At 32.9% G+C, this 26466-nt stretch overlaps 1 protein-coding gene across 5 annotated transcripts; it reads right to left on the reverse strand.

Moving 5' to 3' along the window:
• Positions 1-116: 116 nt before the first annotated feature.
• Positions 117-25138, reverse strand: LOC147067074 (uncharacterized). Of its 5 annotated transcripts, none has more exons than XM_085954679.1 (10): positions 25074-25138; positions 22242-22350; positions 21697-21790; positions 18246-20084; positions 12466-16064; positions 6425-6514; positions 5469-5609; positions 4424-4569; positions 3464-3708; positions 117-1838 (listed from the first exon to the last, which is right to left on the reverse strand). In XM_085954679.1, the coding sequence occupies exons 2-9, from the start codon at positions 22337-22339 to the stop codon at positions 3497-3499; spliced, it is 6219 nt and encodes a 2072-aa protein (XP_085810805.1). In that variant the 5' UTR covers positions 22340-22350; positions 25074-25138; the 3' UTR covers positions 117-1838; positions 3464-3496. The 5 variants fall into 5 exon arrangements, with proteins under 5 accessions (XP_085810805.1, XP_085810806.1, XP_085810807.1 ...); XM_085954680.1 differs by having other exon boundaries at positions 25019-25138; XM_085954681.1 differs by having other exon boundaries at positions 24964-25138.
• Positions 25139-26466: the final 1328 nt, after the last annotated feature.

Raw genomic sequence — 26466 nt, forward strand, 5'->3', positions numbered from 1 at the left:
ATAATTGAAAAGTAATTTAACTACATAATAATATACCCAATCTCAAAATATAACTAAAAAAGACATAATAATTCAATAAAGCTAATTTGCATTGCTGTTTTTTTTTTTGTTATTTTATATGATTAAAATATAATTCCGTTGGTGACATGACATAAATTTTAAAAATATCCACAGTAAATTAATTTATTGTAGCATTCAACACGTTTTGCAGCCAGGTAAAAATTGTTGATACAAGATAAAATCTGTATTGATCGGGGTAGATACCGAGATTTTAAAACCATTTATACTTTTGAGTAAAAGTTATGAGTAGATATAATATTGAGTTGTTAATATAATATAAGCAGTCAGTCAGTCAAAAACCGATAGAAATAAGTATAAAGCCATTAAAAATCGATGTGAAATACTATATAGCTATAGCATATAAATAAAATATATGTAACTAATTTCACGTTAAGCACGCTGTAAGCATTTTATGTAGGTACACAGATGGATGTATTTAATTATATATGGGTACAGTTGCATCCAACAGTTACATTGGAAAGTGTTTTTCTGAGATATTGATATTTTTAACATATCTATGTAAATTTTACCAGAACATCACAAAAATAAACATTGTGAAAATGTTTTTTGTAGGTATTGACATTTTTTTATTGTATATGTTCTAATCTTTACGATATTACATATATATTTTTGCTAAAAGCCTAGATTTCATAGACCTTTGTTGCATTTATTAATTATGTGTATCAAACATTGTCATTCAGTTATTGTAATTCAATACAGTGAATCTGAAACTTTCTTAACCTATAAATTATCTACAGAATCAATCAATAGGCAAAGATACTGTTACCAATAATTTTGCAATTTAATTGTTATTTTGAATCATAATTGTGTATTTATTTGTATGTTATCCATATATCAAAACTCGATAAATTTATTAAAAATATATCAGAAAAAAATAATTCAATTGAGTTCTAGGCAAATTTTGTATAAATCAAACTATTACAAATGTAAATTTTTTTTTGTATCAAAATATAGGCAGAAAAAATATTAAGTTGGTAAAGAATCACCAAATCAATGTAAAGTAATCATTATAAGGGAATACTATGTTTTACCAAACCGCGCTGCACGCCAATTTTGCGAAAATGAGTTTTTGGTGTTAAAATATTCCTTGACTTTTTCTTTATCGTTGACAAAAAAATCCAATGTGCTATGTCATTTTCGTTGAAAGTTATATGTAAATCTCCAATGTAGTGTATTCCAACCAAATTTTATGATGAACATAACTAAATAACTCGATTGTGCACATTGGAGATGGATTTTTTAAAACAGTTTTTTGCCTCTACCTCCTAAACATGGTTTTGCCACATTGGAGTTATTTCGTGTACAGCAACGATACATTGAAAATAAAATTGACATTAAAAATATCCAAATATCTTGCACCCGTAAAATTTACTTCAGTGAAGTTTTATAATCAATATGTAGTAATTAATAAAAAAATCTTGATACATTTATAAATACATAGTTATTTTAAAGGTATGTATGTGTAGATATCTCCATGTTACTTTATACTTTAGTTAGACTTTAGTAATTACTGACTTGCTGCATAAAACGAGATGATTTACCTACACATTTTCAATCAAAGAAATGTTTTTAATGTACTATTAAAATTAATCAAAGAACAGAGTACATAAATTGTTGGTCAACTTATAAACCTTTTATACCACACTGCCATACAGTAATTACCCCTTTAATAAAATCGAAGTAAATAAAAATGTCACCTGGATTCTGAGTCAGGTATGTACATACGCTCTGACATCAATTACTCAGTTTTAGCTTACCTGTGGATATTGAAAACAAAACATGAATTACGATTATGAAAACATACTAAATCATAATATGACATAAATCATCGTTGTGCTGTGAAAACCTCTAATATGACAAATTTGTAATATTACATGAGACGAGAAGCACAAAAATTGAAGATAGATTTAAAATTGTAAGTGTCCGAATAAAATTCAAATAACAGGTAGTGAGGGACTCGTCATCAGTATTGTATAAACATTCCTCATCAGCATGAAGTTTGATAATTTTGACAGAAAATAAGTCATTGTTGCATCGACACCGAGCGAGACAAAGCGATGCAATAAAATTTGTGCGTAAAGATGGATATAGAAATCGTAACAATAATCAATTTGTAGTGTATAATTTCATTTGCACCGGAAAAAAGTGCATCTGATCATATTCGAGTAACACTATAATGGTTCCGATGTGATGACACGTGTAATGGACGTATTACGGTCTTATTAAAATGAGACATTTTACAATGGAGGTTTCAATAATTAATTATATTTTAATGTTGGTGGTATATAGAAAATTGTGGGTTTTACTAAACTATGAGGTTTAACTCATTCACTGCGAACCTGTTAATTACTATTTAATTACCACATTTAATTAACATGCTAATAGTATCTAATGGCCAACTAATTGGCAATGCACCTGTTGCGTTGGACGAGGTTGGTTGAATGAGTTAATAATGGAACAGGAAATATTTAAAAAAAAAAACATTTTGACAAAATTCACATTGGAGATTTAAACAACTCAACGATGATAATATAATATGTAATAGTTGAATAAGTAATTGAATTGAATTGAATTGCATTATACATTGAAACAATCAATATGTTTATACAGTCGAACTTGGTTATTACAGGGAAGATGGGACTGATTACATTCGCTCGTTATAAGCGGTACTCGTTATATCAGAGAATAGGTATTTTTAAATAAGCGGTCACATAATAAAAAAACGTCGAAAATAAAAAATCTGAAAACCATCGTAAAATTCCCCGAAACAAGCATGACCTTCATAAACTACAAAAGAAGTTGTTTATTGTAATGAACGCTGGTAGGTACCTACGGACTTCACCATCCTTGAATTTTCAACCATGTGCGTGGATACTTTTTCATTATTGTTGCCGAAAACAACAATTAGACACTTTACTAGTATCATAAACTTAATCCGTCTCCCGGCGGCATCCTGTCTGATCGGATTTTATTGCTTAGGGTCGAAATATTTTTAAACATGTCGACCGATTAACAGTATTTTAGCTCGGTATATCCGATAAGTCGCTCCTTATAACAGTGAATAAATGTATGGAGAAAATTATAAACCAAATGTCAACGAATGTTTCCTCATTACATCCGATATCTCGCTATGTCCGAGATCGTAATAACCAAGTTCGACTGTATTATTTTATTAGCAGCAGTGCCATGACGTGTCTATTTATTTTGATGGCTGATTAATAGTATGTTAAAAATAGTTATTATTAATTAATTTCAAAATATGGTAAATTGCATTGCTTCAAGTGATTCTACACTTAATTAATAAATTACAATTAAAATACAAGTAAATAAGACATAATATAAGCTTCAATAAAAAATTATAGTTCCATAGAAAACATCTCACTTAATCAGATGTCTCACGACAGTGGTCTCTGCTTCAGACTTTGCAATGACTTTCGGCCCGTGGTTGTCGTGACCGCGATGCTTGGCTGGTGGGCGGTCTATTAGTCAAATCTTTACTCTTTTTCGCCATAGCAGCCTTCATTTCTTCGAGTAAGAAGTCGAATGAAACGTCTGATGCAGACGCAACCATCGGTCTCGGAGCCATAGCCAAGAAATAATCTGTATCCTCAACAGCTTCCAAATCATCTGTAAAGTCATTTTAAAAATACTATTCATTCTGTTTATGAAGCTGTGGGTTAGGGTTTCGTTTTTTTAATGGATTTGACTCTGTGCAAGAACTCAATATAGAATATACATAATTTGGAGCACCTCAGAAATATTTGAAACACATCAGATATACCCATGCCTGTGTAATTAATTCTTTACTTGGTAAGGATGTTTTCATGATTTTTTTCGTGTAAAAGTTTTGTTAACATGAACATCATTACTGTCCAACAAGAACTTCTTGGCTATGTGTTAAAACTGTGAACTAACAAGCTCCTCCCATTCTCAATCGCACTTCCATTATAAACCAACCAGCTCATCCCATTTAGTCGATGACAGCGCCTTTGGCTTGTGCCTAAATCTTCTTGTTGGACAGTAATTCTAAATTCGCTGTAAATCTAAATATTTACTAAAACTTATAAAACCTATTTCCACTAATGCAATGAATGAACCATAGTAATCACCACTGATATTAATTTGAAGGAAATTGTATGGGAAACAGAAACAATATGACATTTGCAACAAGGAAAAAACATTTTTTTTTCAAAATTTTTTTCAAAACGGGGTTTTGTTGTAACCGTATTAGTGCCTGAAAATGCGAATGTGGGTGGCGAAAAAAACCTTTCAAATGGAAAAATACAAAACATTACATTCTGAAACTCTCAATATATTATTGCTCATAGGGATTGTAACTTACCAAGATCAGAATAGAACTGTCGGCAAAACTGTCTCCGGCCTCCGAATGAAACGTCATATCGCTTGAGGTCAGGATCAGAATTGGCTCGCTCTACAACTCGGTATGCTTGCTCTGCTTGTCCAAATGTCACAAAACCATAACGAGTCCTAAAGGAAAAATCAGTTATATAGTCTTGGCATGATGAGTAATGTCCCATCTTGCATTTCTTGTTACCGTACTAATTAACTGTTATATATAATATTTTTTTGTGATTGTTCATATAAATAAAGATTCAATTTGATAAAAAAAACTTGTTCTACGTTATCCAGCTCACACATCTAAACTTGCCTCGTCTGCCGCATAACCACAAATCAAACCTTCTAGGAACGTCGCGAAACGGGGTATTATGCTTCCACGCAAATATAGTGTGTTTCTGAACTGAATGCGGTGTAAGCATTCCAGGTGTGCTTATATGATACAAAAATGGGGCTTGAAAGATGCCTTTACAGAAGGTGTTTCACCCACACACCAGGCCAAACCATAAGATATATTACAATTTTACATGATTGTTCATATAAATTAAAATGTATCACCATCCATTCATATCTAGTTTTAGGGTCTATCATGATAATATTTGTACATATAATAATTTATGAAATTGACTGATTGAGTGAACCTAATTGAAAATTAGTAACACAGTAACAATATGACATTTGCTATAAATGAATCTGCTATACCAAATTGCTGTTGGTTAACCTAGTCGTCAGGCTTATAGTGGAACTGCTTAACCACTGGCTTAATATGCAAATGCCATTTATTCACGTATTACATCTTGTGGTTGCTGTTTTGGGCTTTGCTAAAATCGCGCCTGTTGAATCACCACGCTTCGTTTTAGCGCCACTCCCACTCTCTCTTGCTTCCTATCCAAATTATCGAACTTTAACGGTAGGTTCATAGTAATTATCTTCTAGCTTAACTTCCATATATTTAGACTCCTTCTATCAAAGTCATTGATAACAAAGAATAGTTTAACTTAAAGGGCACATAAAACTATGATTATACATACCCATCATCTTTCTTGTGCGTTGTAACCTCTGTCACCTGACCATACTTAATGAATTTCATTTGAAGCTCAGCTTTGGTGAGATCCGATTCCAGTCTACCGATAAACACTTGGCGTCTTTCTTCAACCAACTCTGACTTTTGTCTAGAATTTTAAAAATCACAATACATATAAACACAACAACTAAATGGGTGAGTTCTATACAGAGTTTGGACAAAAATAATGGAATTTTATAATTATGATCTTTTCCAAATTACATTTGATGGGGAATCCAAATGTTTTAGTTGTGGTATATCGGTGAGGTGTGGAGTAAATCGTTAAGCATAGAAAAATTAATATCTTGTACATCGGCACTAGTGGCTGGTTCAAGTGGCATTCTGTTCTGACGTTTGGTTATAATATATGTATGACATACTGTTGTACTGTATCATCTAAATATTCTAAGTAATGATAGTTCAATGTACAAACAACTTAGGAATAATTTTGAAACAAGGTTTTTTTTTGTTAATTCTACAATATCTGAATTATTTTTGTTGACAGCTGTTTTGACCAATGAACCCTCAACCGCTTTGAACACCAAATCACGTAAGCTACAGTTCAATCAGTAATTAGTTACAGAACACTTAGTTTATACTCGGAACACTAATTATTGTAACGCTGTATCCACACACCCAGCAAAACTTTCCCTATGTGTTACACTAGGAAGACTGAGCGCGCCTGCTACACTCTCATGCTTGGATAGTTTCAACCTGAGTGTGGATACGAAATAAGGAGTTTTTAACCCAGTGCCAGCACTGACAAATAAATCTCAAAACACAAAGGTTTTCTACAAATGATAGCAACTTATCTATCAATAGCCTAAAGATGCTTCTAAACAATCAGTTTTGCCATCCAATCAGTCTCCGTTTCTGTTGAGTGTCTATATACATACATTCATATTGACAATATGGATACCATACCTGTTTAATGGTGCCGATTGTTTTTTGTTATCTACTGAGTTGAATTCTCTGTCCGAGTGTGAATCCGAACTGTCAGAATCTGAAGACGAACTGAAAAAATAAAAAAATTAAATTTTAATGAATCTTCCCAGTTAGAGAAACCAATATAAGTCCATCATAATATGATAGACTTATATTGGTTTCTGTTTATAAGTATGAATACTATAAATAATAGGACATATTAAATACTGCTAGTCTTTCATATCTGCGTCGATAATCAGTACACAAAAAAAATTTTAAACTAATAATTTTTGTTGAGAAACTTATAATAATTATGCTAGAATTTCTTGGATAACATACTATGTATGTAATTATTTCTTATTCAAACCTCTCTTGTTGATTTTTAGCATTTTCACTTTGATTTATGCGTTCCCGTAATGTTTTCTATTTGAATTTGACTATGCGTTTCATTATAATATCACTGTTGACATACCTATAACTAAATGGTGTTTTGGTCGCCTAAGACCCAATTCCGTGAATTCAAATATTGTATGTACATTTTTTTACCGGTGAGAAAACTATAATCTTGGTACATTTCACTATGTACCTACATATTGTTTGATGACAGTCACTGGATACATTTCCATAAGTACCTAAAGATATTTGACACTACCAATTTCCATAGATAACATAATATATCAAATTTGATTTTATGGCTACCCTCCATCTACTGATTATTTTTTTAGAAATAACATATTACTTTTAAATATATTACGGCTGCGTGAAGGATGCCATTTGACAACAGGTGATATTATATAATCATTATCAACCTTAATCAATTCACTGCTGGATGAAAGCCTCTGTGAGCTGATTCCTTTCATATTGGTCGTATGCATTGATATATTTATCAAAACGGTGATATTATATACCTACCTATTTATATAATCATTAGCATCGTCAACCTGGATCAATCCACCATTATATGAACGTATCCCTAAGCTGATTCTACTCCTCTCAGTCTGTGTGTTGCTTTATTTATAAAAAATCATGACATATTCCTATCCATTTCATTATTATCATGATCAGTTTGAATAAATCTATTGCTAGATGAAGGCATCTCCAAGCAAATATTTTTTTCAGTCCTATGAATTTCATAGCTATATTGAAAAGTTGGCATTTGCCAGCCAGCGAGATAGCTGTCAGCTGGCTCCGCTAGTACATATTAATTAGTTTTACGTTACGTGTTATTTCTCATGCGTCCTTACTACGGCGTAAGTCCACTTATTTAAATAAGTGTTATTATTCTTCATGCCCCAAATATCCGTATCCGGAAATTTGTACGTAAACAGTTCAACGTAGAACACTTATTCGTGTGCCGCAGTACGTGAAACATGAGTTCGTGCAACATTTAATCAAATGACGAGTTCTTCGTTGAACATTTCACCGTGGAATACATTTCACCGTGGAATGCGTATTCTACAACATGTGGCGCTGGTTTGCAGTTCCAATTAGATTCAATACGAATTTTATGAGATGTCTTTATTGGTTTTAAATAATTTAATGTTGAAACTACATACATATAATTACAATATGAAACTATTTCTAATTTAGTTACCTACTTATTTTCTTCCGTCTTTCCCATATACTCCGATGGTGTTATAATTTTACATGATTATTATACGTTACCAAAATAGCATTATTTTCTTCAAAATTGTAAGTAAATAATATTATATTTCTTTACCTTCGTAAAAGAAGTGGTTATGTCGATATGTCATTTTTTCCAGTACAAACGATTCTTTAATGCCTTTCAAAGTCATTAATTGGTAATATAAATAATAATATGCACGATAGATTTTTATGTTGTTTTTAATACAAGTAAATAATTTGGAAAAGACCAAAAAATAAAGCAATTTTTCAACATTTTTAGGAACTTTTCAACACTTAACTTAGTATTGGCACTTATTTTACCAAGATCCAGATTTATAATTCCTTGTTTAATATAGATATTATCGTGTAAGTATTAATAATTGATGATTTTTATAAGTACTTAATATTATGAAGTGCACTTAATGGTAACTATAAAAACAGCTATTTATTGGTTGGAATTAGGAAAACATTTTATTAGGTAGTTAATTAAAATAAAACACAAAAATAAGTAGTTAGTGTTTATTCCACAATTCACACATGGATATTATAGGTTAACCTATAATCCTGAGATATTGGTATCATTTCAGTACCGTTTATTATATATTGTACTTATAAGTAATAAGTAAAACTAATAATACACCCATGGTGGCTGAGTTGGTAAAGTGGTCGTCTATCAAGAAGTGGGATCGATCAATCCAGCGTAAAGACCCAATGTGTCGTGCAGTGGCGCAACCAGGGTGGGGGGGGGCAAGGGGCCCTGGCACCCCCCAAAAATGAAAATTATCAGAATGATTTTAAACATTTAAATTGAAAGCCAATAAACTATACCTTTGGGCTTAGACAAATAAAGACACAAAAAATGATTTGTAATAATTCTCCAGCACCCTTTTTAGAAAAATTTCGTAGATTTTAATTTTTAACACAAAAATTTCGAAACACTAATGTCAGGTTTTTTTAGAAACACAATCCCTAATGGAAATGTCAAAAATTCTCGATGTCCACCCGAATTCCGGAGTAGTGTCGGTCATGGCTGGGGAGGGCTGACAGAGCTCTAGCCTGGGGGCCCGGCGTGTCGGGTTGACCAGATAAGTGAGATAAACACACATCATAAATTAGCTTTAATAGTAAAAAAAGTATACTTCATGGTCATGAACATTTTCAATTACTTATATAATTGTGCAATATAGTTTTTGATTATAATGTGTCGATACTCGACAGCTCCATTATTAAAGTAGATGTATTAAAAATCGCCAATAATTCACTGAATAAGTACCCTTAATTTGAACTAAAACACAATTTGAAGAACGTTAATGTAGTGTTTCACACTGCCTTTAATCTAATATCGTAGCCTGAGGGCCCGTTTCAGGATGTGGGGACCATGGTGTAGGTACACCGAGCGCAATAGACAAAAGACCGATAAACGAGAAATTAGGCTGTGAAGAAGAAATAGATCCTATGCACTAATTTACATTTTCCTCCTTCAAATGCGTTTTATTAAATTAAAACAACAATATCATAACATGCATTAAAGTTTCTAACATAAATGAAACGCGCATTCAATATTGGCAATATTCGAAGACACTAAACGGGCTTAGTATTTCTTGCGTTGCTGGCTTCAAATTCTGGGTCGATGGTGACTGGCTTTAGCATTTCTATCTTAATAATCAGTTCTGTGGTATGACCTATAGATATTTAAAATGCACTATTATGCAACTGTAACAAAAGTAACCTATAACGTAAGCGTATTAAACATTACATATTATTTATAAATCATGTATGTGTGAATACTTAGTAAACAGAATACAGTATGTACTTGGCTAAATAATTAACATTTTTGCTCCAAAGCGCAATACATTGAGCTGCATTGAATAGAAATTATATAAATAAATAAACGGCACTGTTCGGTTATACGGAATACAGCGGAAAACGCATTTTGAAAATAGCCGATAAACTGGATTATTTGTTAGGTTAACCTAACCAAACCTAACCTAAACTAACCCAAACTAACAAATAATCCAGTTTATCGCCTATTTTCAAAATGCGTTTTCCGCTGTATTCCGTATAACCGAACAGTACCAAATAAACTTTTTACGAAGAATGTTGTCACTTGTTAGCCATTCGCCAAACCCATTGGGTCTTTACGCTGTATTAACACACAATGGTTTCAAATGTTTTAATTAGATTATTATAATCTGAGTGGACTAATTGAATTAAAACTTATTGTAAGTAGGTATTATTGAAAATACAAAGATGGCAATACCTAATTTATTTAAAAAATAAATGTTTTTACCTAGGTATATATATTTAATTCATTTAGGATATTATTGATCTTTATAATATATAAAGTAAGTACTTAAGTATCTTAATATATATAATATGTATTATACAAAAAATATAAAAATAATAATACTTAATTAATATTATATAAACTAGATAATAAGTAGATAATACAATCATAGATATAATCATAGGTTATACATTAGATATAGTCAATTCACTGTCATTTACTTTTTTTGTTTGTAAGAAATAAAAAGGTTTTTATATTTATACATATATGTATAAAGTACGCGTACCTATCAACATAATATCCTAAATATAATTAAAAAATCTTGAAATAAATCAATTACAAATCCGTTGTATTTTGCAGTTTATTGTGTAGGTAGGTCCTTTAACTTTCACGTGCTTCTAGTGCACAAAAAACATTTGGCCACTGTAACATACCTAATATCCGGAGTTCTGATCAAATCTAAAAATTAATAAGTATTAATAAAAAGTCAACATTATTACGTACCTACCTTACTATAACAAAAATAACCTATAATGAAACGGAGTGTATTATACGAGTGTAGAATAGGTAATTAATATTTTTTCTGCAATCCGGAACATAAATTGGCTCCATAGAATGGAGATTATATTAACAGACTTTTTACGAATAACGGTTGTTACTTGTTAGCCAATCTTGGTCTCTCGTTGGATTAACACACATTTAAAAAACAACATGTATTTTTTATTAAGTCACAGGATTGAACCCACTTTCTATATGGAACCGCTCTGCCAAGTCGGATACCATGGCTGTATTATCAGGATATGCAAAAGTTAAAGTACCTACGTAGTAGTACCTATGTTTAAAGTTGCAAAGATCAATCATATCCAAAATGAATTCAATAAATGCAGTCATCTATATAAGTAGGTATATTTATTTTTAAATTAAAGTATGCAGCTATTAACACGTTCGTATTTTCAATAATATCCATTTACAAAAAGTTTCAAATCAACATTGTCCATAATATTATTTTAAATAATAATAAGAACACACATTTTCTACGAGTATAATACTATAATAAATTTTCAACATATTTGGTAGTTAATTAAAATAAAACGCAATAAGCCACAATAGACACATTAAAAAAACAACGTGTATTTTTGTATATCCGCGGGAAGAACTAACCCACTCTTCATAAACGACCGCTCCCCCAACTCGGGCACATCTATTTAAAAGTAAAGTAGGTACTACGTACTTATCTATAAAAATCAATAATATCCTAAATAAATTAAACAACAGCATTTACATATACCTATGTACCTATATACATTTATTTTTTAAATTAAAAAAGGTAGGTATTGCCATCTTTTTATTTTCAATAATGCATACTTACAAAAGGTTTCAAATCAACTAGTCCATTGTCCACACCAAAACAACAAAATATTGCTATTTCTGTAAGTTGCAATATTAATTTCTAAATAAAACACTTAAAAATACGTAATAAAACCATCGTAATACAAGAAACACACATTAGAAAATAGGTAGGTAAGTAGATTATAAATACAATCACATCGTATAGGTATATTATTTATGTAGTTTTAACATTAAATTATTTAAAACCAATAAAGACATCTCATAAAATTCGTATTGAATCTAATTGGAAGAGCAAACTAGCGCCACATGTTGTAGAATACGTATTCCACGGTGAAATGTATTCCACAGTGAAATGTTCAACGAAGAACTCGTCATTTGATTAAATGTTGCACGAACTCATGTTTCACGTACTGCGGCACACGAATAAGTGTTCCACGAAGAACTGCATACGTACAAATTTCATGTAACCCCAAATATCTACATATTATGAATTAGAAACAGTAAGATTTGAAATTTTTCACTGTGCTCAACTAGCGAAAATCGTATCCATGTTTAGTTTGGGATCACCTGTGGCTTATCAATATAAAACCTTATTGGCTGAAAACTGTTCCATACCTATTAGCCGACTCATTGACTACAAGCCAACCAATGAATGACTGATTGGTTTACAAAATGTCAAAAAACGTGTACATATTAAACCTGAACAAAATTAACTAGAAGCCTATCCTATATGGTAAATCAATAGTTGTGAGAGTCAAAAAATAATAAATCTACTCACTCTGATGAAGAAGACGAATCACTGGAAGAAGAACTATCTTCAGAATTACTCGAGTATCTGGAACTGCTTTTAGTAAGCCGCGATGCATATGAAGCATTGCTACACTCGGTTGACTTTCTCCGACGGCTCCTATTAGGTTTATTAACTAAATGTGTGTTTTCTTTGGACACACTTCCGTTCCGTACTTCGCCTGAAGCCACAAATACAGTATCGTTGCTTTTCTGCGCTTCTCTCTCGTGTAAATTATAATCTGCTCTATCCAACGATATAGAAGTCCGCTCTGACTCCCTTGCAGATTTTTTCATAGTATGCGAGCGACTATTTTGTCTTTCAGGGGACGACCTCGACACTAATCTCTTCCGCTTACTGGATACAGAATTGACGGACCTCATGCTTCTGTCATCCCGGTCGTTAATCTTCGACCGCGACCTGTCTCTGTTACCGTTACGAGCTGAGGAATAAGGTCGATAACTCTTCCAATCTCTCGAATTATTCCGCTTCCTTCGGTCTCTGGATACACTCCTCGAACGGCGGCTGTAACGCGAATCTTGCCGTCTATTGTTTCTATTATTGTATCTATTATACCGACCCCAACTTCTGGAGCGGTTGACAGATCTGCGACTAGATCCTGGGCTACGCGATATTCGATGATGCCTTTCCCTTGAATTAGTTTTCCGTGAATTATCATATCCATCTCTGGAGGACCTCCTGTCTTTTCGCCTGTTGGCCACATCAAAATTTTCCACACTGGCCTCACTCGACAGAGAATCTTTCCTGCGACGGTACGATCTATTGGGTTGAATTTTCTTTGCATATTCAACAGGCAAATCTTTATCGCTCTTAGTATCATTTTTCAATTCAGGTTTTACATCTTTTTTATCATCTGGTTTTTTCATAGTGTCAACCGAGTCGTCCAACACTTCTACACAGTTACCATGGTGGTCAATGATAGCTTCTTCTTTGATTGAGTGATCGATGACCTCCTCGACCACAATGTCTTTTATAAGAATTTTGAAATCGGTTTGTATAGCAAGTGTACACATATCCGGTCGAACTCTATCCTTCTTCAGGTGCATTATAACTTTATCTTCACCATGCTCCAATTTCAACAAATCAACTGTACACTTTGTATCCTCATTATTATCAGACAAATCTTGTAGAAGCTCTTTGATAATCTTTATATCCAAAACATCTTTCATCAAATCACTGGGTGATTTTTTGATGTTTTGAACATCCAATGAATTCTTAATATTTTCCGTTATATTTTTATCATCAGATTTTTTAATTTTCACTGTACCAGTTTTCTTTTCAGCTTCCTTACTTTTAATAGTCGGTTTGCTGGTTGTAATAGTGCTAATTTTATGATTCGACAAATCACCGTCATCGGGAGAACGCCCGGCTGAATTTTTACTGTTCTTCTTATGCACCACATCTTGGATGCTCGCTATGAGAGAATTGCTGGTTATTTTCAAATCCTTTCTCCGTTCAACCTTTTCCAGTGTGGCATTAATACTTCTGAGATCTTTATCAATTTTACAAACCTTGGAGGCATCTTTAGACAATTTCTTTTGAGATTCTGAAAGAACTACAATTTCTGCGCAATTAATATTACCGAATACAGCTTGATCAGAAATCGGTGTAACATATTCCTTTAAACTAGTATCAAACACATTTTTTTGCATAACTATCTTAGTCTTGTTTTGTTTGATTTTGAACTGAATAGAAGGCTTCAAGACGCTACACTTGTCGGCAGACTGGCTATCTGAAGCTTGATTTTCCGTTTCAATGATTTCATCGATGATTATAACAGGATTTGTATTGACACCGACACTAAACATTATAATTTCCTCATAATCAGTATTTTTCCTTCGAACTGGAGCCACGCTGACCGGTTCATTTTCAACCTCATCTATATTTTTGGTCATAGGGAGAATTTTCCCATTTTCTGTAGCCATTGGAAGTATTGTATCATTGGTGACTTTGGGAATTTTATTCAAAATTAATTTATCATCTTTAGATCGCAGTGCTGCCATTTTCTTTAATTGCAGAGCTTTCTTAGAAGCGTCAGCAATAGGATTGAATACTTTTTTATCTGAAATTTCAGATTTCTTGTCGATCTCTTCTTCTTTAATGTCAACGGGTGCGATAGAAACTTCCGGGGGTTTCTGCGGATGTTTAGGATTAGACAGGACATTTTGTAACATCTCTGTCAATGAAGGGGTTGGTTCCACAATCTTCACAGGTTTGATAAGAGTCTCGGCAATAGGAGCCGGACTATTCGGAGATGAAAATGCAAAATTATCCGGAGCACAAACAACAGGACTGCACGTCCTAGACGTTTCACAGGACCTCGTCGAATTACCTCGACGTTTCTTATATTCTTCCAAATTCAACTTCCGTTTGAGGGGCAACTTTTTATCTGATTTCTCAACGATGTTCTCCTGAATATTGTCTGTATTATCAGCCACAATAGGTAATTCTATCTTTGTCAGCCCCTTATTAACTGCAATCTTACTCGACGGTAGTTCCAACTCTATATCTTTGAATGGGACTGAAGAAGTAATGTTTTCATTATTCTCAGTGACTTTATAAACTGTCACTTTAGGTTGCTCAGACTTTATAACGGTCTTTTCACAGTCAATAGCTGGTATATTTTTGTCAATATTATTACTCTTCAGCAGTGAAACCATTTTGATTTCATTCCTGACAGTCGGTTTAAGTAAGCTTTGCTTTTGTCGAACTACAGAAACTTTATCATTCGCATTCATAACTAACTTCCTAATGACACTTTCTTTTCCGTTGTAGTTTTTATTGATATTATTGATAAGTAAACTATTTTTATTGCCTTTGGTGAATGCAGTACTTTTGCTTATTAAACTATTGGAGGTTTTACTCATTTCTGTCAGACGTTCGCTACCGTTCTTTAAGACCATCAAATTTTGAGCGTTTCTCGAAAAGCTTTCATCGAAATTTATTTTTTTATCACAGACATTTAATTTCGGCGTCTCCTGTATTTGATCTTTAGAACTGACGGGTGTATTCTTTTTAAATACTTTTCGGCTATCGTTAAGTTCTTTACCGTTTGGAATATCAAGGTTTTTAGAATCCGGTAATCGTTTATTGAAATCGGCTTTTGAATATGAATGATCGCTCATGGAACAATCGCTGTCCGACATGTCTGAATATCTACTCTGTATGCTACTGTCACTCTTAAAAGGTGTCAATTTAATAACTGTCTGATTAGTAGAAGACTTGGGAGGTTTAATTGAAGACGATGAATCGTCAATGTTGTCAATAAATTCATCAGTCGTTGCATCTTTCGATATGCCGCAAATAGAAATACTTTTGCCTTTACCGAGACCGAGCTTTTGTTTGGAAGCGTTTAACATTTTGTAAACGGTTGATAGGTTAGTTATGTCTTGCCGATTTGGACTGACAAAATGGCAGTCTTTTGGATCATCTGTTTCACTTTCGTCATGTCCGTTCGGTGTCATCGATTGGTTGTAATGTTTTATTCTAACTGGAGAGCAGTAGTCGTGATCTAAGTGCACGAATTTATTGCTAGTGTTGTGAAGAGACGCGGAGTGATCCTTGACAAGCTAGAATAAATAAAAAACATACATTTACTATGACTTGAATACAGAACAACGATTTCATTGTCCGTATCATACTGAATACAGAATGGCAAAGATTTAAGTTTAACTTACATGCGTATCTTAATAGCATTAAGGGGGGACATGCTCGTCGAAGGTCAAAATTGAGTTTTTATTGTATATTCAAACCATGATCCTGGACACTCCTTAAACGTTGTAGATGATCTATTTATATACTTTTGAAGCCTTATTATCCTTTATAGTTATTTTAAACATTTGATGACTGCATGAAGTATTTTTGTTACATAAAATAGTATTCTTTTAAACCTCTCGCTCTAATGTTTTAGAATATAGTCATATTTCGGTACATAACTGTGCAGTGGTGTTAAGATTTTTTACATTTATTAATTTTTAAACGCATTTATAAAACCATTAGCATAATTTATTACGAGATAATTTTTGTAAAATATTCACGATAAAAAATTATATTGATAATCTCTGTGATCCCAAATTTGACAAGAATTAGGCATTTTATTATTCAAAAAATCGGCAAGATTAACACATTTCAAGATGATTCTAAAGATATTTATTATAAGCTATGTTTTTGACCATTCAAGTGTGATAAACATCTTATGAATAATGATTGCTTTATAATAATTATTGACCTAAGAATAAGGTAGTGTTTTTTTGAAATACGCCATTTCTTTTGTCATTCCCCAGTAATTAAACTACAACATACGGCCGTAGCCATAAAATAACAAACTATAATTGAAGTAAAGAGTAAAATGATATTAACGCGCGTGTTTGAACATGTACCGTTTAAAAAAAAATAAAAAAAAAATCGGTTAGGTACATGTTCAAACACGCGCGTTAACATAATTTTACTCCCTACTTTAATTATAGTTTGTCATTTTATGGCTACGGCCGTATGTTGTAGCTTAACCACTAGGGAATGACAAAAGAAATGGCGTATTTCAAAAAAACACTACCTTATTCTTAGGTCAATAATTATTATAAAGCAATCATTATTCATAAGATTTTTATCACACTTGAATGGTCAAAGACATAGCTTATAATAAATATCTTTAAAATCATCTTCAAATGTGTTAATCTTGCCGATTTTTTGAATAATAAAATGCCTAATTCTTGTCAAATTTGGGATCACAGAGATTATCAAAATAATTTTTTATCGTGAATATTTTACAAAAATTATCTCGTAATAAATTATGCTAATGGTTTCATAAATGCGTTTAAAAATTAATAATTGTAAAAAATCTTAACATCACTGCACAGTTCTGTACCGAAATATGACTATATTCTAAAACATTAGAGCGAGAGGTTTAAAAGAATACTATTTTATGTAACAAAAATACTTCATGCAGTCATCAAATGTTTAAAATAACTATAAAGGATAATAAGGCTTCAAAATTATATAAATAGATTATCTACAACGTTTAAGGAGTGTCCAGGATCATGGTTTGAAAATACAATAAAAACTCAATTTTGACCTTCGACGAGCATGTCCCCCCTTAAATATTGCATTAAAATATTATAATCTTTATAAAAGACCATATTGCATTGCCTATAAGACACATCCTTAATTTTAAACTCCACTATTAAAATAAATGATCACAAAATCAGAAAAACTTTATTACGAAGATGAAAGTCATGCGATGGCAATAAAAAGTACCTACTTCTTAGTACAATATTATTTATGGACTTTCGTCTGTGGTATCAATATCGAGCCTGAAATTTCTTCAGATTCAGTTTCCGGTTTTTTCTTAATCACATTTCGACTAGGGATCGGATAGAATATAGTTTTAAAGTGTAAATTGCCCCCTGAATTCAGAGAAACCAAAATAGGCAAAAATACATGTATCTTGTAATTGATACAATACGGATTTATTAAGTGTGTTCGAAACAATAACATACGAAACTTTGACTTCGTAACAAATTGCTATTCCAATCTCACATAAAGAACCACTTTATTTAATCTATAGACAAAATATCAATATCGACTCACTCAAACAGGCTAAACAACATTGAACAATTAACATTTAACAGACGAAGAAGTGCATAGCAATTCTTCCACATAAGAAGTGGAAATATGATAAGTTTCATTCTTAGAAATGTATTTCTCAACCATTTTAGAAAACATACAAAATAAAACATGAATACTTTACTCACTAAAATAGGAGATACAATTTCAGGCTTCGGTTGTGTTTTATCAGGTGACTCCTGCCATTTATTCTTGGACATGCCAGGAATAACCATGTACGGGCGGACAGGCAGAGACCACGGAAGAGCTTTCTTTCCATCCAGCGTCACCAGTTGACTTTTGTCCTGTATGCTCAACGCCTCAGTGACTTTAGTGAAAACATTCGGACTGCGATTATTGGCCAGCGAACCGGTCGACGGTCGATTCCTTATATCAAGATCTTCGGTGGCTTCAAACTGCTCCCATAAAGAGGTAACATTGTTCGCGGCTAAAACCGTAAAGCTATCGCCCTCGTCGATTGTTTCTACGTCCACGAAATCCTCCGTATCGCCTTTAGATGTGTCGACGGCAGACGCATCAGTAGCATCGCCGGTCGAAGCGATCATCGATATGACCTCTCCGTTGCAAGTTATTTTTTCCATCGGATAAGACTTCTGATCGTTCACTGTCAACGCGATTTCCGGTTCACGAATTTTACCATTTTGGTAATTTTCATCCACGGTACAAAACATTTCAGTTTTAACTTTTGGTGTCGACACGACGATACTTGTTAGTTTTTCTCCGTTGCAATCAGACGTGTGAACAAAATCTTCCGGACTCTCCAATTTCGTGTTATATTTTGTCGATTTACTTATAATTGGACTACAATCAGGGCTATCTTTTAACAAACCCGGAGAGTCCACGTGTAAATCGTCCATAATGAAGCTCGGTAAATCAAAGTTGTTCATGTCTTCTACTTCCAGATCGTCCATTCTGCACGGAAAAAGAATATCTGACGTGTTCAGTTCGTGTTCATTCATTGCTGTCTTTTCAATTATACTAAGAATGTCATTGGTATTCGAGTGAATCGCTTTACACTTATTATCAACAGGGATCTTCGAAACGCCCAAATCAGTCGGTTTCAATTCACGTTTTGGCGGAAAATTCCTACCATCCGAAAATGGCGGGACGGGTGCATCGAACACTTCACAAATATCAAATTTTTTAGCAAATGATGAATTAGGACTGACATTAACAAACTCACTGAAATCTAAAAGCTTCATATCCTCAAACGATAAGCTTGTGTGCAAATCTAAGCCGTATAATTCGGAAGGCGTATGCGGAACATGTTTAGGTGACTGAGGTAAAGACATTGACTTCTTATTTTGCCTCTTGTACTGTCCCGGACTGTTCATCGCAAGCATTTTATTGAACCGAATATTCTCGGGTGTCTTTTGTATGCAATACTCCATTATATTTGTGACAGAGCGTACGGGAAGCGGTTCCTTGTCAAAAGATTTAGGACTATTCTTTCCGACGGTACTATCTTTAACTTCATCCGCTATAGACTTCTGTAAAGCGTGTTGCAATTCTGGGCTTTGAGAATCGCTGCTCGAATAATTATCTGGAGTACTAGAGCGGCTATCCGATTTCACCGAAGAGTCGGATGACAAATCCAGATCAGGATTGACAGGAATAATTTGATAACCATTAGATAATATGTCCATCCCAGGATCACACTCCGAGATGTCAGAATCTTCATCCTCCGTAGAGCAAGCGAAGCTTTCCTGTTTAAACGAGGTGTTATCATTGTCCATGAGTCTGTTGTCACCTCTCAGTTGCGATGTGTAGTTGTGGTGTGTTTGGTTTATCGCGTAGCTGTAGCCTCCTTTGGGGAGTGCACCCTGAGGACTTTTGACGTCATTCATTGAATTATTTGTGTTTTGTGACATGAAACAAAACTCTTTCGTTTTGCTCGGGGACGGGGTCTGTTCGAATATGTCAGCCGGGAGCATTTCATTCGGGATGTAATCATCAGTATCTGGCATCTGAAACAAAGTAAGTTATTAGATATCAGCTGCTATCAAGACACAACATACAAAAAAGGATACATGAGTGCCAGAACTAACTAACTAAACGGATGACAACTAAGAAATAATATTGAAGAGATTTTTCAATGTGTATGGAATGTTAACTTATTTTTTTAATCCCCACTTACTAAGTAAGTATGCACTAGATTGAAAGTGAAGAAATCCAGAAATTTCAGGATTCATTACTTGTACAAAATGACTTGTACAAAATGCCATATTTTCATGTACTAAATAAATATAACAAAGTAAATACAAGAGTGTTAGTCACTAAATTTTAAAATATTTTTTTATGACCTTATAATTTAATATTCTAGAGTTGCACGATATTAAATGGACATGTCTCAAAATAAATTGATGCATTTTTTAGCAAATAAAATTTGGCTTTAATTTTTTCAATCACAACAAAAGTGAAATTTGGTGCAGCGACCAGACGTTTCCATAGAACTGTCAATGTCAATTGTGCGGCCACAGTTAAATTTCATGTGAGAACCCACTGCTCTACAGGAATGTTTCTTAACCTTTTTACATCCGTGGACCACGAAAAAATGTTTTGCGGACCATCAACACTGGAATAAAACAATAAATATTTATATTTACACTAATTTTGAAATAATTGTCGAAATATAATACAACCCTACTTCAAAAGTTGGGTTTCTAGGTAAACCACGGTCCCGTCCTTTCTATGAAACGATTTATGACTATATACAATAGTGTCATTCATTCCGGAAATGACTTGTTAATTCATTGTGAACCCTTGTAGGTGCACAAGTTCTGAAAGATATTTATTACTTGAAATTTAATATAAGCTTTTAAAAATGGATTCTAACTGTTTTTAAACTGCAGAAAGTTTTTGTGGCCCACCCAAAAATCTTCGCGGACCACTGGTTAAGAAACTATGCTCTACAGTATATATTTCATTTAGAGTGAATTTAATCAACTTACAAATTATTATTCAACTTAACACAGTGGCGCGATAGATACGTGTTATAAACAATCTTCGAAAGTCATTTTCATTTCATTATTTAAAAAAACCGCTAACCTTCCACTGTATTATTTTATTTTACTCTATGTCATAATAGTAGAAAGTGTAGCTTAAAAATTGTTTAGACTGCTAAAAAAAGTCTTGAATAAAATCTGTGTATGGCGTGAATATGTTGATAAGTCTAAAAACATCAATTCTCAGGGCAGCTATTTGTGTGTTTGGCTTTCTGTGGTAAATCAGATTATGTTTTTAAAATAAATTTTAGTGTTTGTAAATTCTCAACTAAAATTTAAAAACATTCCTGATTTACCATAGAAAACCAACCTTACAAATAGGTAGCTACCTATACTCTGAGAATTGATGTTTTTAGATTTATCAACATGTTCACGTGATACACGGAAATATAGGACACATTTTTTCGGCATCTCCAGTATCGGCAACATTATTTTACATCTTTTTACTGCCCACTGAATTATAAGAAAAAGGTGTCTTTGGTAGGTACAAATATCGAAGGGATCGGGATTAAGAAATCTAATTCCAAAATACAGAAATGGAAAATTTTTAACTTGAATTGTCTTCTAAACTTACAGGAAAAGCATCGACATGCCGTCTCCAATCGTGTAGCGTTCTCCTGAAATCCTCTTCTTTGCCATCGGATGAAGGCAGATGGCTTTCATGGACACTATAATATCAAATTTACGAAATTCTATTAATTTTGATTGGATCGGTGCTTATTAATATGATGAATAATGAAAAATACGTACTAATGAAAATTCTCAACATTTACAAAACTTCAATTCAATAAAACAAAGAACTAAAGGTGCATTCTCTTTCAAGATATAAATTGAAGTAATATTTGTTTGGTGTAATAAATTACCATAAGTAACAGGCAACCGATAAATATCAGAAAGTTGAATTAATAGTTAATCAACCATCCAACAGTCCATTAGGTACCTACTAGAAAAATTCTTTTTTCAATTTCAATGCTACAAAACATCGATAAATTTTATACTCTATTATAGTTTGTTTACAAGTACTGCATAAATATTACTGCAAAAAACGTAAACAAAATTTAATAACAGCATTAAAAAGATCAAATTTATATATGGAGATTTAATAAAATTGAAACATACTCATGGTCACTTCCCCACGGTGAAGTTTCTTGGGGATCCCTATCAATGCCGAATTGCCCTTCTTCATTATGAAAAGGATTCAGCATTCCAGTTTCCATTATTGCATCCACTGAAAATAAACAAATAGATAAAGATGGCTTCCTCTGCTTATACCTATCTGCGGTATCTTTTAAACAGATTTTTAACAAAGATTGGTTGTTTGCACATTCACTCTAATCACAAGTACACGCACTGGAATCAAACGCACACTAATGAAAAAATTAACATAACATAAATAAATATTAACCTAAACTAGGCTATGGAATTCAAACATTCAACCTTTTAAACTCTTTTCTACGGTATTTATTCATATCATCTTTAGCGAATTAATGGAAAATTAATTGTCCTCTAATTTAAACAATAAACTAACAATTCGCACTTATAATAAGTTAGAATTGATGTGACGATGTAACATGCCAGACATTTAACACAATAATTAACATACTATTCAATTCTGCAAAACTTAGTAAAATTACCGGCTTGATTTTTTACCTATCTCTGCATGTGAGCTTAAGATTATGTTAAATAGAAGAATGAAGCATTCTATATTATGTGAACACCTTCGAATCGCTTACGCCAATATTCTGAATCAACCGTATTAAACCAATACATGACCCAACATATTTTTGCGCCAACAAACGTGGCGCGCGACGGATACTCACTGAATATCTTCATATAAATGATTAAATTCTCCATGAACGTATCTTTCTAAATATATAATATTAGTTCCACTTCTTTGAGATAGATATTTCTGTAAAAATTTGTATTTAAAAGCCAAAGAAATAAGAGTTTTAAAATAAATAAAACCCTTGCATCCGTCCGTTATGAATATGCATTGCCGATTAGTGACAGGGCACATAGGAAAACATTGCCGCTCCGCATCGTTACGCTTTATATCGCTTCAAACCGCGTCGCAATCGCGTTCACATCGACTTCGCCTACGTAAGACAGCACGTTAGGTAGTGAAAATCGAGTATTCAGTGACCAGAAACACTACTTTTAATAAAAACTGAGAAACGTTACAGTTTAATTTTAATCAATCAACAAAAAAAAAAAAAAAATAATCAATCATCAAAAATCACTTTAATAAAAAGTAGTTAAGTTTGTCTAAGCGCGCGATTTCTCTGCATGTGGGAATAGATATGACTGATTTTTTTTGCTCGTTATGTTACAAATGTCCATGTAAAAATAAAGTCTGAAATCTACTTTTGGTGGTTGGTATTATACCTACTAAGCAATTAATATGAACAGTATTTTCTAAAGCAAAATCAAAGGCTAAAAAAAGCTAAAAATCATGTCAACTCTACATCAGCATAAATTAGAATCAAATATTTAGAATCTAATTTCTGGCTTAGCACATCACATTTCAAAAAGAATAACATAAGATGCTGACTAAAAACGAGACACTAAAACTGCTTATAATTCAATTTACAATTTTGATTTTTTGAACATCAGAATTATGTTCATACTGTTTCTCAAACATTGATGACATGGCAACCTTTTGATCACAAAGTATCATTTTTGATATTTTACCAGTAAGATTTAAAATAAATAAAAACACATTTTTTAATATTCCAAACATACATTATAAGTTAATAACATTAAAATTTATAGTATCTCTTATAAAAAGAACATTATAATACTATCAAAGGAAAATAAAACATATTTTGATTTATTTATGAGCCCCTAGATATATAATATTATCATATAGGTTATAAATCGTGTTTTAACCATATACTTATTTTGAGGTTACCTTAATTAAAGATTAAGTATTTGCACTACAAAAACAACACCGCATGTTAAGTTTTTATGACTCACTATACATAATCATTTCTCAAAAAACATTCACACTTTTTTTGATTCGAAGAAATTTTTTTTGTTCAATTTCAGAAAAGTTTTTCGTTTACCAAACAAAATAATACAACATAAGGGGCAATCAAGCAATAACGGATTATAATCCTTATATTATACGCTGGATGGAGATTAGTATTTTATCTTCGTACTGCTGGAAATTTCGTATTTGAAGAGAAAGTAAATTTAGTAAAAACACCGGCTTTCTAAGTTATGAGTTATTATTGACTGTAAGACTATGTATATTACAGCTACTTATGCGATTTCCAAAAGACCCACATGTAATAATGATATAATTATTCAATGTTGATAAACATTCAAATTAAGCCTGGAAAGCACACATTTTTACGAATAAATATTAAATCCCAACAAATTAAGGCATACGTTTATGCATAATAACGGTGATTCAGGTATTCTAAAATAAGAGGTTGGACTTGATGCGAAAATGTGTCAAAATATAAACGAGATAGTCTGGCGCGCAATTACTATGCACTTGCAAAATTTTGCTATAACAATGTGATATATCTTATAAAATGTTGGTGATTGTTTATATCAGACGTAAACCTGATAAGTTATTGCTCTTTATTGTGCGACATTCGCAGCCGGTACAAGGTGGCAGATTGAAGTGAAACCTAACCTTTCCACTCAAATCATTCGACAATAACACACTGTCAAGCGTCTCATTGGCCGATCAACCTTTCAAAGTGTACATATCCAACTGCAACGCGTCTTCACCCACGCTTAAACACACATTTTGGTCGATCTATTTTAGACATAACATTGAAAAAGCATACGGGCCACCAAAAGTTTGGTTATGTTTCTTCGCGCATACCACTTATATTAACAGGAATATGTTGAAAATATTTCGACCAAAGGTTCCCACTCACGAGATTAACAGTTCACAAGAGGCAATCAACACAATTTTGTTTGTTTTTTACGCACATTTACGCGAATTCAAAACATCACATGGGATTACTTCTTGCTTAGGTAATGTCACTAACACATTTAGAATTTAGACAATTTTTATACTTGTGTATGCCACAGGCTTTCGTGTAATCACGTGGCTTCACTTTCAAAATTATATAGCAGGCAACACTCATTTCGTTAATAGGGTTAATAAAGTTACGGCCCGCGATTTTTTTTTTCGTGTTGAGAATTTTGAAATAAAATGCAAAATCTCCTAAATAAAGACTTTTAAAAAAACACCCGATTATTATTGTGTATTTCTGCTAGATTTAAACGTACTCGTATTACGAAAATTAAATTGTTTATCCATCTATTTATTTTGTTTCATTATTCTTGATCCGATGTGAAAACTTATTTATTCACTCACACTTGTAGGTATAATATTATCAGTGATGTTCCGTGGGAAAAGGCAGGCCATGCGTTGCCTAGTGGAAGTAAAATGTAAAGAGCGGCAAATGAAGGAACGACTGCGATCATCACGACTTTTGGAAGCAGTGGCGGTTTTCCATGAAGCAGACGTGCGGTCGCTTCGTTGTAAAGTACAGACGTCTTAGTTTTAAAACATCATAAGGAAGCACCCATACTTGTCAGCGCCTCAGGCCTTCGCGTACTCTAAACCACTGCTGTTTGGAATAAGGTTTCGTGAAAATGCTCTAATTCTCAGTAAGTTGTGTGTATGTCAATTTTTTCAAAGATTTTTGTTGCATTTGCTATTTATTTTAGTTTAAGATGATAATAAAGGTAGGTGTGCATCTAACAATTTTACATGCAATTTGAAACTAAAGATGAAATGGGACGTCATCCTAAGTCTGCCTAATGGCAGTATTTTGCCTAGGGGCGTTGCTGTATATTTTATTATATTATATGCATGAACTTGCACTAGAGACATCAATAATAATTATTTCTCAGCTAGACGACGGTTACGATGGCATGATCGAGCATATAGCATTTCCACTCTCGCACGTGAGGTTGTAAACTATCATTTTCATTCGGCTTCCGACATACATATGTAACCTTATTTGAATCGTTGCATTCTTAGTAACCCAAGCGATTTGACGTCATAGTCAATTAAAATTATAATGACTATTGGTACGTACTTTCAAAACGAATTAAAATGTATCTTGGCAATATCTTCACAATTGAGTATTATAGAATTGTCAAAAGTGTAGTACCTACGCTACAAATTGTCATAAAAACTCGAAAACATAAGTTTCTTGAAGGTTTTTGGATAATGTTATTTTTAAAGAAATGTGTCACAAAACATTTAGAAGATATGGAAAATGAATGCTATCTTGCCGCCTGCGTTAAAATAGCTTTAACTCTTTACCACGTAAGTGCAGACATTAGCGTCCGTCGGCCAGGAGCGATC

The sequence above is a fragment of the Rhyacophila brunnea genome, unplaced genomic scaffold (assembly GCF_057557595.1).
Source record: "Rhyacophila brunnea isolate RB1 unplaced genomic scaffold, BYU_Rbru_1.0 scaffold_4, whole genome shotgun sequence".
Classification (NCBI taxonomy): Eukaryota; Metazoa; Arthropoda; class Insecta; order Trichoptera; family Rhyacophilidae; genus Rhyacophila; species Rhyacophila brunnea.